Source organism: Amia ocellicauda, chromosome 11 (assembly GCF_036373705.1).
Source record: "Amia ocellicauda isolate fAmiCal2 chromosome 11, fAmiCal2.hap1, whole genome shotgun sequence".
NCBI classification, from domain to species: Eukaryota; Metazoa; Chordata; class Actinopteri; order Amiiformes; family Amiidae; genus Amia; species Amia ocellicauda.
The window spans coordinates 20,325,968-20,343,999 of record NC_089860.1 but is presented as its reverse complement, the minus strand read 5'-3'; the positions used below and the strand labels follow the sequence as shown (position 1 = coordinate 20,343,999).

The 18,032-nt window shown below is 37.4% G+C and overlaps 1 protein-coding gene across 1 annotated transcript in view; it reads left to right on the top strand.

Annotated features, from left to right (window-relative positions):
* The window catches only part of nr3c1 (nuclear receptor subfamily 3, group C, member 1 (glucocorticoid receptor)), a 53,442-nt gene that overhangs the window by 28,211 nt on the left and 7,199 nt on the right, over positions 1–18,032 (top strand). Inside the window, 4 exon segments of the mRNA XM_066716849.1 lie at positions 8,715–8,878; positions 11,795–11,821; positions 15,688–15,804; positions 17,631–17,909. Of these exon segments, the coding sequence (XP_066572946.1) occupies positions 8,715–8,878; positions 11,795–11,821; positions 15,688–15,804; positions 17,631–17,909 (587 nt within the window).

The following is an 18,032-nucleotide window of genomic DNA, read 5'->3' as shown; positions in this document are numbered from 1 at the left end:
TTGGCACTAAGGGGCCTAAAGTGTGCCAAGAAAACATCCCCCAAAACATTACACCACCACCACCAGCCTGCACAGTGGTAACAAGGCATGATGGATCCATGTTCTCATTCTGTTTACGCCAAATTCTGACTCTACCATCTGAATGTCTCAACAGAAATCGAGACTCATCAGACCAGGCAACATTTTTCCAGTCTTCAACTGTCCAATTTTGGTGAGCTTGTGCAAATTGTAGCCTCTTTTTCCTATTTGTAGTGGAGATGAGTGGTACCCGGTGGGGTCTTCTGCTGTTGTAGCCCATCCGCCTCAAGGTTGTACATGTTGTGGCTTCACAAATGCTTTGCTGCATACCTCGGTTGTAACGAGTGGTTATTTCAGTCAAAGTTGCTCTTCTATCAGCTTGAATCAGTCGGCCCATTCTCCTCTGACCTCTAGCATCAACAAGGCATTTTCGCCCACAGGACTGCCGCATACTGGATGTTTTTCCCTTTTCACACCATTCTTTGTAAACCCTAGAAATGGTTGTGCGTGAAAATCCCAGTAACTGAGCAGATTGTGAAATACTCAGACCGGCCCGTCTGGCACCAACAACCATGCCACGCTCAAAATTGCTTAAATCACCTTTCTTTCCCATTCAGACATTCAGTTTGGAGTTCAGGAGATTGTCTTGACCAGGACCACACCCCTAAATGCATTGAAGCAACTGCCATGTGATTGGTTGGTTAGATAATTGCATTAATGAGAAATTGAACACGTGTTCCTAATAATCCTTTAGGTGAGTGTATATATATGTGCTTGTCATTTTTGGCATACAATACTTGATACCCCCCTCCCTCCATATTTAATTACTTGTTGAAGGAATGTCATGTGATTCCTCTGACAGGATTTATATTTTTTATTTCACGCTCGTCTACAGATTTAGAATTTAGATGAAGCAGGCCTTGATGATTCAGTATTTCTGTAAGCCATAAAGGCACTCAACAAGCAAACCATCTCTGTAAGTCATATAACACATTAAAACTACCTTTTATTGTTGCATGCAAGACCCACTTGTTTTTATTTTTATTTATTTTTACATTTTATACTGTAAAATCATGTTTTGCTGGACATCAAAGGGTATCGAAAACAAATAACCACTAACACAATTTCAACCATTATTTCTATGGGTCTCCTTGAGAGAGGTGGAGTGTGTTCAATTGTTCAGGCAGTACTAGGTCTTGGAGATCTAGGCATCCCTAGTCTCCCATGTGCTCCTTAAGTCTTCAACAGCTTGCCCTGCATCTGCAGTCTGACTAAACTGTGACTGCTCCTCACCTTGTGATTCCTGTTTACAGTGATTTAATGTATTCTCTCTGAAATGTCTCATTCGTTTGCTAGTTCTTTTTGGTAGCTATGTTTTGTCCATGACATAGATCAGTTGCGGCATTAAAGGAAATTTAGCTTTCAGCTGTGATGCATGTATCTGCCTACTTCTGACAAGTTAACAGGAAGTCTGCTGTGTTGGTATACCTAAGACTAGCTATTAGTGCCATCCCACATTGGGGGCTGCAGAGACCCCCATACTCGTCCTCTTTTCCAGTCGCGGTGTTGACTTGTGTATTGTTTGAATATAAGATACCTTCAAACGGACTCTGGGAAAGTAAAATAACTAAAAGACTTAATTTAAAATGTAAAAATAAATTAATTAATTAACTAAATATTTTAAAAACCTACTATCAAAAGTGATACTGTTTGTGTGCAGTGTGATGGACCTAATGCAGTGAAACAGACTCCCTCAGTGAAGGCAGGAGATAGGAGAGAGGAGAGAGTTGTGTGCGGCTGTGGCAGCCCCGACAATCCAGAAAAATACTCACTCTGTCCTTGAAACCACTGAAACTGGACTCACTCCAGACACCGCGTCACTTGCTCACTTCAGATATTTGTCCTTCTCAATTCTCTAAAATGGGAGCAGGAACCATTTCGTTGAAAGGGGTCCCAGGATTTATACTCTCTTGTCTCAGTCTAATACTAAAATTGGATTGACCCTCGCCACTCGAGCAGTGACGTTCACGATCAGTTGTTGGTTCAGCTAAGCTATGCGTTAGACCTCAGATTTCTAAGCCATCTGTTGAATATCACCTTTTCCCAATTGTCTTTAATAAATCTTTTGGTACTTCAGATTCATTTGAAGGAAGAACCTATCTAGAAGTAGGTGTAGCGTTGTAGTGTATATCACTCTATCCTATCTTTCTTTATTTTTCCTTTCACTTTTGAATGCTACTGTATTGATTTGGTATATTGTGTAGATACTGTGCAATAAGAAAACCGTAATGGACGAGCAGGCTGTGAATTTAGAGGATAATTATTCCAACTGATGTTTTCTGATTCAATGCATTGGCTATTATCTAAATCTTTTTTAATGAGCTGACTAAACAAGCATCTGAAGCTTAAACCTCATTCATTGATATCAAGCTGGTTTAAGTATGATTTTAAGTGATCTGAAGCAATTTCCTCAAAGAGACAAAAGAAATTGGAAAACTACTTGCAGCCCAAGTGCAATTTCTTTAAGCACTGAGTTCACCTTTCCTTAGAAAATATAACAGCGTGGGACTGCCACCTACCCTGCCACGGGAACTAGAACTCTCCAGAAGCACCCTTTCTCCTTTTGTGAGTGTGCTCCAAGTTGTCTGTTTTGTTGTTGTTGTTGTTGTTTATCATTAAGTGTCAGCAATTTATGTTTGGGTTGTGGAGATTATACATTTATGTAACATAGATATTACCAATTTAGATTATTAAGTGGTGTTTTGTAGTTTTCCTGTTTCTTAAAAATACCCCAAAACCTCATAGTAATAGGAAACATGCTTGAATATATCCTCTCTCTCCCTCTGTCATGTATGTAGCCTATATATTGAGACAATTTGAAGTCTGGGTTTTCCAGTTGATTAAAATAGTGATTATTTCCCTGAATTAAGGTCAATTTGTCATGGTATAATAATGTAAAACTTTGTTTAATTGATTATTTATGTATTTATTTAACCTAAGCTTGTCTATGTGCAATTAAAGACATCTAAGTGCTACAGGGTTTGGGAGTAATGTGTGCTTTCATTTGTATCTGGTTTCATACTTTAAGCTTTTTGGGGAATATTTTCTATTCTAACTGTATAACACAGCCTAGAGAATCTAATAAAAAGACCAAAGAAGGAAGTCATTCATTGTGAAACTGTTGAAGATAGCTTAGCTACATCACATGAGTCGGACAACAAGGAAAGCTTTGAGATTCATTTTCTGACCAATGCTTCCTTTGACTTTGGCAGAAAGATGCAACAAATTCTTGTGTGTGTGTGTTTGTGTGTGCGTGCTTCCCTGTATCTTTGGGTATTCTAATCTGAAGATCACATGATAAGCCTGACCCTCTTTAAACTTTATGTGTAGTCAGGAACATTTGGCACAGCAAAAGAGTACGGAAGCATAGCTATTACAGTGACGTGAATATTATATAATTGCTGAAATGAGAAGAATAGAAAGTATGAGCAGAGCATCTGGATAAAATTATAGATCTGGTTTAAAAGTTTTTTGATACATTTTATTTATTTTTAATAACTAAACTCTTGAATAGGAATATTAGGTCACAGTGGCACAGTGTTCTGTGTTTGTGTTGGGTCAACAAAACTCCCAGGCCTGCCTGGTACCATTGCTTAAATTGAAATGTGATTTATAAGCGAGGAAAACAATTTTTCACTTCAGATGTGTGGTTAATATAACATTATTAATATAACCATTTTGGCAGGCAATAGGAAATTTAGTATAAGCTTGCACCACTCATTTTCCTGACAGAGAGACCATATCTGTTACAAACAGGTGGCAGGCACCACAGTTGTGGTCTCTAACTTTTCCTTCCCGTCCACTTTAATTGATGCCTCTAAATCCACTGTAGTGCTGCACCCAGTCCCCTCACGTTAGAAGTGCAGAAAGTGAAATGAGTGCATTTAAGGAATTTGGCAAAAATGATTCCTTTTACATTGAGAGTTGAGTGTTGTTGCCACAGCTTAATAAATTGTTATAAATTGCAGAAATATTTCCAGATATATTGGCTAACATTGGAAGTCAAATAAAAAAATACTAATATGAATTCTTCATTAAAGCATAATTTAAAAATAAAATGTGTGTTGCATTTAACCAGGAGTGGTAAACAACTCTTTCTTTTCGTTCTGTATTGCTGTACATTTTCTGATGAAAGGCAATTATTGTTGTCATAAGTGCTTTAGCACAGCTCTGCCAGTAAGTGCACTTTGACCCTAACCTCCTGATCTCCTGGTGTTCAAACCTTGGCCTTTTCCAATCCAGACTGCTGAAATCTGATGCTTTGAAGTTACATACTATGTGGCATCATCCAATGAATATCCAGGCAAGGTTTAGCTAAGGTGCCAATCCCATTTCATCATGACTCTGGCTTTAGGGCTAAAACCAGGCTTGAAATTCTGTATAAATATGCCTTTCAGCTCAGTTTCTTTTTAAGACCTGGAAATGACACACATTTGGTTTCGGAGAGAGTCATGGGTGTATCCAGTGTAACAGTAGGTGAAGAGAAAGCAAAGCTCCTTTCTGTCATGAGAGCATGTGATCAAACAGATGGCGCATTACAGCATCTGCACATTGCTATGATGTATTGAATTAAAAAAAAAAAATAATAATAATTAAAGGCATTTTTGTTTTATTCTGATTGTCATGAGGATTATACTTTTCTTTCCAGGAACAAACTACTGTACATGCCTTATTTACATGTTACATTACATACTAATTACAATTACATTTCCATTGCAATGCTGAAAATCATTGAAATCCAATTGTAATGACTTTTGAGGTTTAGCAATGTATGAAACCGTGGACACAGCTTTTTGATTAAAAAGCTTGTTTCCTCTGGTTGGGTGTGTAAAATGCTAGCCTTTGTGGTCTAGGTGTTACCTTTATGGCATAATTCTGTAGCGCAGAATTCCTTTTATGCTGTCACATTGTGTTGTAGCACTTTTACTAGTAGGGCTAGGAATAGGTCTCAAAATATATATCCCACTTTTACTCATAGCCGCCATTGCTACACGTTTCTGATGAACAAGTTGGATGTGACTTGTTTAAATTGCATACTACAAAAATATAAGTGCTTTTATATAATTATTTCCCCGTGATATTTTGATTCTCGTTAAAAACAATACTGGTATGAATCTGATAATAGTATGTTGTCCATCCCTAGCTCAGACCGGAGAAACCTGTCGCAGAGATATCTTTAACAGGGGTTTCTTTTACTACAGACTCACTAGTGTCTTTCTTAAGACTACTGTGACACCTTAGGCAGACACCTTAAACCCCATTCACACTGAAACATTTTGTTGCCTGCAAGGTCTGTGTGAATGGGTCATTGCGGGCAAATCGTTGCCATCAATTTTCCGGCAAGGCTCCGTCCTAGTCTAATTGCCAGCAATTTGCCAGCAACGCGTCTGTGTGAATGGAGCAGGAAAACGATTGCCAGCAAATTCAGCGTCAAGGCCTTGCGTGTCGACACAGTGCGTTAGCTAACATTTTTGCGACCACAACACGACAAGGTTAAGTCACCTTTGAAGAAGAACTTGTGACCGTAACAAGAAACGGACCAGGTTGTTAGAAATGGCGGAGGTTGAAAATAATATAGTCACAGCAATTCTGAGTGTTATTGATGAACCGACAGGTTGGCATATGTAATGCTAACTATTGTCAGACGAGAAGTTATGTACCCATAAATAATTCAAAATATCTCTAATAATCTCTATACAGGCAGACATGTTACCCCCTCACACTGTGTTCATTTCGTTTGCATTGAAACAATGTATCAGTGTGCTCCCTGTTCACTTGCCCTGTGTACAAACATGCTCAGTTCATAACTCGGGTTCGTTTTCATGATTCACTTCTGCGTTTTCTCAGGACTCCGATCATACTGCAATAATAAAGTGAGCTCGGTTAGTTTTGTATTAATAAAACACCGGATAGTTACATTTGACATGATTAGTGCATATACGAAATGGCAGCATAACGCGTACAATAACAAATACATATGACTACATTGTATTTTTTACTGTATATGTCCTATACATGTGTGTAAATTTGAATTTGTAAATTGCATTATGCTTTGAACTCTACTGTAGTTTTGCACTTTGTATTCTTATTTGTATAAGAACCAATAAATAAGTAATAAAGATGGCAATACTACATGTAGTTTAACACATTTGACTACTTCTCATACAACCAAATAATACATGGGTGCATTCACGTTGTGCACGATGTACGCAGATCTGACCAGCAACGCAATTCATTTTCATAATCATATGACAACAGTCTGAATAGTGACACATCCAGCTGTATGCAGTTATACAGAACACAATAGGCTGCTATATTTGTGAATATTATAATCAGCATTGCCCTGCCGAATGGTGATTGTTTTGCCTATATAAAATATACAATAACACAGTAGTGTGACATCTCCTAAATACTGCTACTGCCATATCTTTAAACGGGGAAATGATTGCACTTGTACAAACACATCTAGACTGCCGGTCCAGGTGTGCTCTCCGGATCCACAGGCTTCCGTAGCGTCTCAGTACCAGGGCCACAGCGCTCTTGCCGGCAATCTCTGTTTTCTGTGTGAATGCATCCTTGCCGGCAATTTTCCAGCATTCAAACCCAGTGTGAATAGGGGGCAACGGGGAAAAAGCAGGAAAACGTTGCTGGCATTTCAGTGTGAATGGGGCTTTATATTTGGGTCATTAAAATCAAACTATAATAATTTGATCAAAAGTCAAAATTATGTGCTATTTCGTGTCGGGAAGTTGGCCACTCGGGCTGAACTGGAAAAAGCCTCTGTTGTGAGTGAGGTAAAACCCTGTAGTCCAGTCTGGGCTGTGTCCATTTGGACGGTGACCAGGATTCATTACAAGGTGGCTGCTGTCTGAGAGCGCTGCCAGGGTTGAGTGGGCCCCAGTCAGTCAGGGCTGTCCTCTCGCTGTGCTGCCCAGAGCAGCTACTCTGAGTCCTCCCTGTGATGCCAGGACTGCTGAAACTGCACAAGAAGAGGCAGATAGCTTGGTAGTACTTTTCACAGAAGGTATGTTAGTTGCCTCTTGCATAAGGAAAGGAGTCCATGCTTTTGTTTAATAACCAAATTGATCATCAATTTCAGATGCTGAATTAACAGCTTTCACGTAATCAAAGCCCTTATATTGCATTTAATTGAAATAGGTAGCTTAATTTCAGTGAAAGGATAATTCAGTCTCCATGTGTTGCCAACACTAGGATAATCTGTGGTGTATTGTCCCTAGTTTTTGTTTTGTTGTTTGTGCCTTGACCTCCTTTATAGGTTTTTCTGTGTATAGCCAGACGGTAGTTAAAGCCTTTAACCAGAAAGAGTTCAGGCTCTGAGGGAGTGGAAGTTTGGAATGGGAAAAATGCTCCTAAATCAAGCTCCACCTTGTGGTTGGATTGTGTAAGTGTGTGCAGGAGGGTACTGGCCTGTGCAGTCATCATTTGGAATATGCTTCTGTTCTTCTCATGGATTTGGATATAACTGTCAACTTCATGAGAGCAGAGATTATTGGCAAGTGTTTGGTTAGAACTAAGCATACTGCAGAATTTGTATTATACATAAGTAAAATCCTAAATTCTGAATTAATGTAGTCGCTGTTCTCATAAAACCTGAGATAATGTGGAGATGTCAAGCAACAGAACTGTTTAATCATTTCCTGACAAATATTAATGTTTATGTAATCGGACAGTCAAACTTTTGTGTGTGTGTAATCTATGCAGTACAAGTTTTTATTATTATTAGTAGTAGTAGTTTATCATTGTATATGTGTCCAGTAGTGAACTGGCAGATACTTGAAGTGAACTGAAATGGTTTTCTCTCTCAAAACATGATGAGGTGTATTAATGCTTCAAAAATCTAAAAATAAATGGCATTTCTCAGATCAGCTTGCATTTAGTGCATGCATATTGAGCACTTTTTAGTGTTGGTGATTTAGTGGTAAATGCTGTATTCTGCTGGGGGTTGGCTTAGGGCTTGATATGGTGGGGACTTTCCATAATATTACCTTGCAAAGTTTACTCGTAAATGGAAGGAAATAAGCTGCCTATTTAGTTTAATACATAAGGGTGCAATAAGCTAACAAGCAAATGCAGGCTGACTGAGAGCTCTGAAAAGCTGCTGAGCTATGTTTTTAAAGCATTGTGAAAATGTATCAATTGAGCAAAGTCAAGATTTTATTTTTATTCACTTGCTCAGGATGAAAGTCTTCACAGGAAAGGAAAGACTTTTGCTCACTGTGGTTAACTTGAGTGTGAGAATACCATTGTGCAAAGCGTGGGAAAATAAGACAAGCGCATGATTTTGCACCTCATTGGCACTGACAATATCTTATCGGTGACATATTGATGTCTGTTTTGTAATTTGTTTCTGGGAGGTACAGATCAAGAGCTGATGCAGTGGAAGTTGCAAGTCTTCATACCTTTATTTCCAACAATGCTACTCCGTGATTTTCATTTACACATCCCTGTGAATCCCATTCCCTGCCAGATTTCTTGAGGCTGAATTGGTGTTCAACAAGTTCTTAAATGATCTTTAAGAGATCTTGAATGAATAAATAGTGTGAATACAGATAAGAAGCTGTTGAGCTTGCAACTGATTGGTAAACTCCGTTTTGTATTTTGTTTTTGTCATATAGTCAAGCAACCCGGCCTGATGCAAGTACTTCTTCACCAGCCCCCACCAAGCCCAGTGGTCCGGCCCACAAGATCTGTCTGGTCTGCTCAGATGAAGCTTCAGGATGTCACTATGGCGTCCTGACCTGCGGCAGCTGTAAAGTCTTCTTCAAGAGAGCAGTCGAAGGTGAGATGTCTATGCTTGTTTTGAAAGCACCTGCATTACCTTCTGATCTACTCTAGTACTCTAGGTTCGTCCGCTCTACTGTTTTCATACTCATTCTAAGAACGTAGCATAACTCCTAAGGCTTGATCCCTATGTTGTTTCACAAACTGCATTTGTAATATTTCATTAACAAATAATACAAGCTGTTTCATAAGGGTTATGTTTTTATTTGATATGTTAACAAAAGCTGTAAATTGTCAACATTGCAAATGAAGGCCAGAAGGGTATGTGCCACAGGAAATGAATCTTTAAAGTGATTTGCAGTGGAAATGCAGTAGCAGGCAATTAGAACAATTTAAGCTGTTCTGTTTTTTGTTTTTTTTTAATGGATCATGCTTATAGTTTGCTGTTAAAGTCCTCGAGTCTTAAAATTGTTCTGATAAGTTACCATGCCGACCATTAATAATGAATATCTTTCTTAACAAAATGCCTAATGTAAAGAAAAAATATAACTGATGGTCTTAAATGCCTTTTGGATAATAATTAAATTAGAGCTGAATAAAAATGTTCTCAGAAGTCAAGTGGTTATGTGTAATAAAGCAATAATTGATTGATTGTGCAGTGGTAAAACAGCAACTTGTAGGCTATGTTTCTATATACAAGCACAAGCTAAAGTATTACTGTCTTCGAAACCAGCAGCTCTGTCCAATGAGTTAGACTGGGACTTTCCCTTGAATGTAGACTTCTGGTTTTGTTTTTATTTCTTGTGTTGTCCTCTTCTTCCTGGATAACAGTTAATTATTGTATTGTTAAGGTCGGTGCACCATTCAATTTAATTACATTTAATTAAAAACACATTTTAAATGGTTTGGCTTACCATGCTTTAAAGAAGGAAGTAAATATACAAGAAAAAAAAGAGGTGTGTGCATGTCATCAGTAGTTTGGCAAGAACAGCAGTTGGCTAAGCCAAGTCTCTGGTCACCTCTGTGGAGGATGGCTTTCCTGAGCAATGGCAATACATGTATATATTCTGGAAATTGGAAGCGTGAACTCTGCCATCTGGGCCAAGAGTCTGCTAACCCTTTAGATTTTGTTGTCAAAAACACAAACGGGGAAAATCAATCCCTGAGATAGACATCCCATGGCACTTCCTGCTAGAGCATTCTAGTGGAGCTACCCTTTACCAAGCACATTAATATGATAGTTTGTTCATTTGTTTCTCTAAATAGCTTTGTAAAGAATGCTTTTTTCATAGCCATTGTACCAGGCCTGCATTTATAGGACAAATCCTTTACAAAATCTAAATTGTGTAGCACAGCTTGTTTTAACAATAGCCATTGGACCCTTTTTATGACAAAGGCTACAACTGCAGAGATATTTTAATTTGCGCTTGTAGAAGTCAAGGTGTCATTACTGACTCGCGCACACGAACTTCCCTAATGATACCGCGTCCCGTGGCACCTCTCCCCATGGGAAAAGAACATTGTAAAATAATAGGGGCGTGCTTTACCTGCTCTTGATCAAACCCTCGTTGTTTCTGAAATATACTGGGAACCACAAGATGTTCAGTCAATACATTATTAATACCTCCAAACAGAAGTCAAAATTGTTCAGGATTTTGGTGTTATTATTATTAATATTGTGGGTATTTATTAATAATCTGTTAGATTACTCCATATCTGGAAGTTAGTTTGCAAACCAGGCAGAACCTGAAGTGATATACTGTGAAGTGCAGTGTTGAAGACGTATGGAGATCTCAAATTCAGCTTAATTTCAAATACATTTGATCTTTCTTTTTGGGGGTGAGGGTGGGTATAAATATGTTTACCCACAACTAAAGCAAAAATTATGAAGATATTTTGTTTTTCAATACATTAATGTTTTAATTACTTGAAGGGTGCTGAGTTTTAATTTGTCACAGTTACTAGTACAGAAAGAATGCTGGTGAATTATCTTTTCAAGCTAAAATATGGTCAGTTATGATAAAAGGGTAGAAGAAATTTTCAAACAGAAAGTTGGTCTGATTAGGCTATACACACAACAATTGAAAATAATACCCACAATGCTTTTTTTTAAATTATATATTTCTCTTATGCATTAGTTTTTAATTATTAATTATTTTGTCAAACATTCAATATATTGGGTTAAATGGATTGGGTTCTGATTTGTGGACTTCGTCTTCTTTACTTCTCATAATGAGTAAAACCTTCCTTAATGTGGAGCCCAGTTTTCCAAGCAGAGCATTTTTTTCATTTAAAAAATCTGGCATAAAGTAATCTTTTTCAAATTAAATCCAGAAGTCTGTTTTACCCGACAGCACAAGTATTTTTTTATTTCTTTTAATTGCTATTTCACTCGTAAAAGAATAATTATAGTATGCATGACATTTTTGTAAACTTTTAAAATAGTATATAAGCCAGAGTACACATCAAGGGAGTTATATCTGTATAGAGAAATTCAATCAAATTAAATAATAAGTAGGCAATTGTACAGGTGTATTGTTAGTGTTCACAATTCATTAACTTGATTCATTATTTGACAATACCACAGTCATTAGATTCTCTAATTTAACCCTAGAAGAAGCCTAGAAGAGCAGATTGAGTACCAAGCCATAGCACATATGGGTTAGAAATTCTGGAACTGGATGAAAAAATATTTAGGGAGGAGATAACCCTTTCTATATGGATTTGTATACAAAAATAACAGATATGGTTCTCAAGGCATTAAGTCATTTGTAATTGTTTGGTTGAATCAAGTCTAAATCAGTTTGACATTTTATTCTCTGCCGTGCTGGATACTCTTGAGGTTGACATAAATACATGAACAAAAATGTTATCAGTGCATTTGAAAATGAGACCGCTTTTAGCATTAAGAAGTTATATCTGTTATTTTTGTGTTTTTCTTCCCCATTCTGCGGTTGTTCTCGCTTTGATGAAGGATGGAGAGCTCGACAAAACACTGATGGTAAATAAAATATTTTAACTTAATACTGCTGCTTAATCCATGTCAGTATATGTTTTTTTTTCCCCACTCAGCTAAATTATTTTATTTTGCAAATCTGAGAGAAACAAAGGAAAGATGCACAGCTGTCTCTGTGCTTTGAGATGCATGACTTTGTGATTATTAACTAAATCATACGTTCTGTTAAATTAAATTAAATTCCTCTTTGAATGTTATGCTTTTAGTGTACTTTACATGAAAGAAGCTCTTATAAAAGAGACTACAGAAGTTTTGTTCCCTAACTACTGATTTGATTAATATATATTCTAGTCTCAAGAATGATATCAAGTATTAAAACAAGACATTCAAGATTTAGCTTCTTATATCTTGGGAGATCTAAACTCAACAATAGTCTTTTTTGTTAGCGTAACAAATGTAAGATCTGTACATATTAATATTTTGATATAATCTTTATTGGTTATGTAAATGACAATAATTCAGTTTAGAAGTAACGTTAAATATATCAAGAACTTTACGGTTTGCTTGCCAGTCTTTCTGTTAATGATACAACTACAGAAGGAGACTTGAGCTACAAATATTAAGTGAAGTGGCTATTTTCATAGTAGATGTGCACAAGGGGAGGTTTCTAAAAGTAGACAAATAAGGAGCAAGATTTATGTTGACTGTCACATTGCCTCAGACACTGGTAAATGTGTAGTCTTTCTAGTCTCAATATAGTAGGATGGTCATACTGCACAGATACCTTAGTTTCATCATTTTGACAGCTGTACTCTGGCCAAACCATCATAAAACAGAAGCACACGATTTAAACATGCACAAAAAAACAAACCATGGAGAATCACAACCAAATGAGTTGGTTAGAAACTAGTTTTTTATCTTAAAATGATGTATTATTATATACATAATTAATGTTTTTATGCGGTTGCAGCACTTACATGACAAATTGTCAACTTTTGTCTGTTTTTCAACATGTTTTTTGTTTTTGAAGTAAGGAAAATACACGTGACTCAGTGTTGTTTGGTTGGGGGGTCTGTCTTCAGTGGAGCTTCGCTTACCTTTTTTAAACTGAATATTTCACACGATACAAAGGAGATAATTGAGCTTAACTTAAATTATTCTTTCCAAATTAATTAAATATGAGAGATTTTAATACCCTTGATTTTCAGGCCCTGCTTCTCTTAAATGCATGTGATGTCGGATTACAGTTACATTATTATAAAGTTACATCATTTCCTTTATTCACATTTGAGTTCTATTTTTAAGTTGAAGAGGTGTTTACTTTATATTATGTGTTGAAACCAGGATTAAAAAAAAATGAAGGTGTTGTTTTTATTTCTTATGCACTAACACAAAGTATACACATTACAGTGGTTGCAACATAAGAATACAAATAATCATTCACACATTACTGTAAAAAAAATAGTAATATAGACAATAAGAATAAAGGCAGACCAGTGGCCTTGTTTTTGTAGTTAACAAATAAACAGTTGATATTTATAGAGTATCACTCATATTTATTTTGGGCAGCAGTGTGGAGGAGTGGTCAGGGCTCTGAACTGTAAAGTAGAGAGTTGTGGGTTCAATCCCAGGTGGGGGACACTGCTGTTGTTCCCTTGAGCAAGGTATTGTACATAGATTGCTCCAGTAAAAACCCAACTATATCAATCATGTGTTTTTAAGTAAAAAAATGTCATATATTGTAACCATGTAAGCCGCTATGGATAAGGGAGGGTAAGCTGCTGTCTGCTGAGAAATATAATAAAACATAATATATTTATATTTATTCATATACATAAGAGCTGTTGATGCCAAACAATTAAGCTTTTAAAGAAACCTTCTCTTATCTAGGTAATGTTACTCTACATTGAGATGAATAACAGGAACACTTAAAACTGCTAAGAGCTAATGGTGTAAATGTGCAAATTCAGGGAGAAATCTCTCAATAACTTCCCCTTTTGGTTATTAGCACGGCACTGCGATCTGGGATGTGCTCAATAATTCAATGAAATTATATAAAGCTATGGCTTATGAATGAGGTGAATGGTTAATATTTGTCCATCAACTTTAACCTTCATCGAAATGAATTAATAACAGCACTTGTAGCAGCTATAGGTTTTTAAGAAATGAAAATGCATCAGGCTGTGCTATTGCATCCCTTGTCTGCCTTTTGTCTGCCTACCGTTTAATTTATTGCTAAACTCTCCATGCACTTTCTACACAAGCCATGATGTCTATGATTAATACATTTCTTTAGGAAGTTAGACTATGGAAACCCTAGGTATCGATAGCCCTGACTGACTGTGGAAGGAAAGCTGAGAGACCATATTAGCCTCTCTTTGTCACGTACTTCAGCCTAAGGAATAAAAGATTAGTCTGCTTTAAATTACCGACCAGAAACAAGAGGTCAGGCCCATAGTGGGTTAGATGTCAGCACAAGGGTACTTAGTTAAAAGACCCATAGTACTGCACATCAACAAGTCTTTGATCCACTGGTTAGTACTGGGGACCCCATGGTTGAAGTGTAGTTTTCCCACAGCAAGCAGAGCATTGAAGTAACATGTGACACCTCTTGGAATATTGTCTGTTGTTGCAATGCAATAGGCAGTCCTACAGGGGCAGTTAATGTTTTGCCCATTTCTTCCTGGTATATTATATCAAGGTGCAGCAATAAATGTGCTGCAAGGGAAAACATTAAGGGCTCATTTCATTAGCAGGGGGAAAACAAGAAAAGAGAAAAGAAACTGCCCATTGCTCATAAAGCATCCATTTTGCTTGTAAATGAATGAAATAGAAAAACGTTTTTAATCAGTTTACCTCTGACCTTACTTTCCTCAGGGCTGTTTGTATTGAGCGATAAGGTGAAATCAATTATGTGTTACGTGTAGCCGACGAAAATGTAACCTAATGATACCTTGAATTGATAGAAGAAAATGTTAACAAGATGTGGTTGTGGGTGAGAGGAGAGGTGTGTGATTTATTGATTTGATGTCAAACCAGTGTGCTTACCGCCTTTAGTGTCTTGCCTGGAAAAGACTGCTGCAGAGACACCACAGCGTGTTACATGAGCCCACAACATTGCATCTCATTACAGATCGACCCCTTCCCTTTCTGTGTACCGCTGTGTAGTTCGAAAATCTGACTGGGGTAGAAGTCTTTCTTGTAACAATGTACCATGTGAAAACCCCTATGTGGAAAAAAATTACCTTTTGTAGGTAATTGATTATAAATCATTTGGACAACAGATTTTCATCACTCATTGCACCCCAGTGTTGTTTGCCATCTTTTAAGAATAGCAAAAATGGAATGGAAAAAAATTGAGCTTAACTGCTATTATTATTGCTGCTGATGTTGAATTTGTGTCATTGTTAACAGGATATAGATTACAGAGCCACTTAAGGTCCTCCCACCAGTGTTGGGAAGATAGTTTTTGCTGTCATGTCACATCAAGATGTGAGTAAAACTGCATCTCAGTTTTCAGGCAGCTCATTTTACCAGGTGTAGGTAGATTGTCTTTCTGCTGCAGTGTTTTCTATTCCCTTTATTCCCTGTGTAGTGCAGAGAGATTACTGGAGTGGTGGTCCCTGAGGACGTTCTTATTTTAAATGAGCGTCCATTTTCTGTGGCAGATTTTTTTCTGTGTGAAATGTGATCATTTCTGAATGAAAGCTGCTGCATCAGCTATTTCATACTGCCAAATCATGGGGTTTTAACCAGGGTACTCCCGCAGGTCAGAGGTATGAGGTCTTTAGCACTAATCTCAGGGAAACCTTGAGTAGGCCTGTTTAATGAAGCGCAGTAGTGATGAGGGGATGGTGGATAATCCTCTCCTGCTAATGTTTGCTAACCTGTAATTACTTTCCTTATTCCAGGGCAACACAACTATTTATGTGCAGGGAGAAATGACTGCATCATAGACAAGATCCGCAGGAAGAACTGCCCAGCATGCCGCTTTCGCAAATGTCTGCAAGCAGGAATGAATCTGGAAGGTAGATTTTTTTTTTATATATCACATCTTTACTTACAAAGAAAAAGCTAATTAGAAATGGACACACTCCACAGGTAAAAATAGGGATTATTTAGAGTTTATTTATCTAATTAAATCATTATTTTGACATTCAAGTGCTGTCTAAATTGAAAACCGTGTGAGGTGTGTAAGATATTAACTGAGGCCTGGAACAAATCAAAACTTTAGTGCACCTGCCAATTGCAAATTCAATTTCAAACACAGTGCGTCATGTTGGGTTTGCATTAAAAGAAGGAAGGATTGTTTGTCAAACAAAATGTGACTGGTGAATAACTTGGTTTTCATTTGGACTGGCCATAAGAAGACCAGGATCCTCTGCTGAAACATATTACAATGTTCTTTTCCAAAAGTACCTGTAGCTGAAACCCCCTTCCGTATTAGTTGGAAGTAAATCTACTATAACACTGATTTTATTGCAAGAACGCTGGAACAATCCTGGTGTTCTTCAATATTTTTTGTTTTGCTGAAACATTTTCCTTTTTTTCCTGTATTGCCAGTATTTAAAAAAAATAAAAATTACGAAATTGTTTTTATATTTTGATCTCTGCAAATACATAATTTATATGTCAGCAAAGCACCAGAGAGAACTACATCCTGAGTTCTGCCAGAAAAGCTCTTAGTTGCCATAGAAACCTTATAGAGGAAATTAAAGAAAAAGTAAAGGGCAGGATCATATTTGATGGTCACATCTGAACCCCAGCAAGACCTAACACAACAACTAAAAAGACAATGTCAAAATCAAGAGTCATCTTTGTTTTATTTTATTTTTTGAGATTTTCGAGTGCCAGGCTGATGTTTTCCTGTTTATGAATGGGAATGCAAGGAAACAAAATAAGCAGCAGGAAAACCTGACCTGCCAGCAGCATCTTTCTCTGAAGCGATGGAAAAGGGGAAATCATTATTGGGGGTGGGGCAGATTATTGCCATTAGTAGTAGTATATTATTTTATATTCTTGTATTCAGGCCAGGATTACACTGCTTTATAGCCCAACTAGTCATTGGATGTTAGAACATTAAGATAAACTAAGGAGATTTAACCCCTGTGCTTCCAATATCCTCCAACATTGTCCAGTTTGTACTGTTACATACCCAGGTCAATGGGAAGAGTTGTGAAATGGTATAAAGAGGTATTTACATTCTGATCGTTTTGGGAACAAAAAAGTAAGTAAATCTGAATTGGGAGAAATGTGTTATGAAAACGAGGGCTTTTAAGGATGAACCGCCTACATCCTCCCTGCAGTATCACTGCAGATGAGTCATCAAAGTTCTGTCTGTTGTGCGTTCGAAATATTCCCTCTCTGTGGAGATAGGCTCAGTATTTCTAACCCAAGTTTGAACCTGTTGTTGCTGAATAAGTATTCATTTAAAATTAGATAATCTGACTTATCCAGCCTGTGTGAAATTTAAACAGGAGAAGATTGTTGTGCAGTGTATTGTATTTTTGCACGGAAAAGCATAGAAAACGACATTTGTAGAATTCGTCTGGCTTTCATTCATGCATTTATTCATTTTTAGTACATTTCCGAATAAATCACCTGCAACGGTTTAAACTATGGTTTTATTCAGTTCATTTTACAATATATCCAGGAGCAGGGATTTTTCATCAACAGTTTGAATGTTTTCTTCGTACTCGATGAGCTACTGTCTGGAAGGTTTCATTTTGGAGAATGGAATTGTGGGTATTTTATACAAATGGTTGCAGGATTACCAAGTGTAACAGATTTTATTTTCTTTCTTCCTATTCTATTTATCTATTTATCTTGCTTGCTTTGTGCTTGACATTTTCAGCGAGAAAAACCAAGAAGCTGAACAGATTAAAGGGAGTTCAGCCAGTCATTGAGTCACCAGTCGCCCTGCCCGACGAGCGAGCGCGAGCCCTGATTCCCAAGTCGATGCCACAGCTAGTGCCCACCATGCTGTCCCTCCTGAAAGCCATCGAGCCAGAAATAATCTACTCGGGATACGACAGCACCGTCCCAGACAACTCCACACGGCTCATGACCACACTCAACAGGCTCGGAGGAAGACAAGTCATCTCTTCTGTGAAATGGGCAAAGGCACTCCCAGGTGAGATCATGCTTCCATGTGTCAAGTAAACATTTCAGTTTGTAGCATGTAAACCAAAAATGAGTGATTGCAGACTTCTAGTCTCATAATATCAAAGGTGAAGTCCATCTGGTTGGCTGCTTT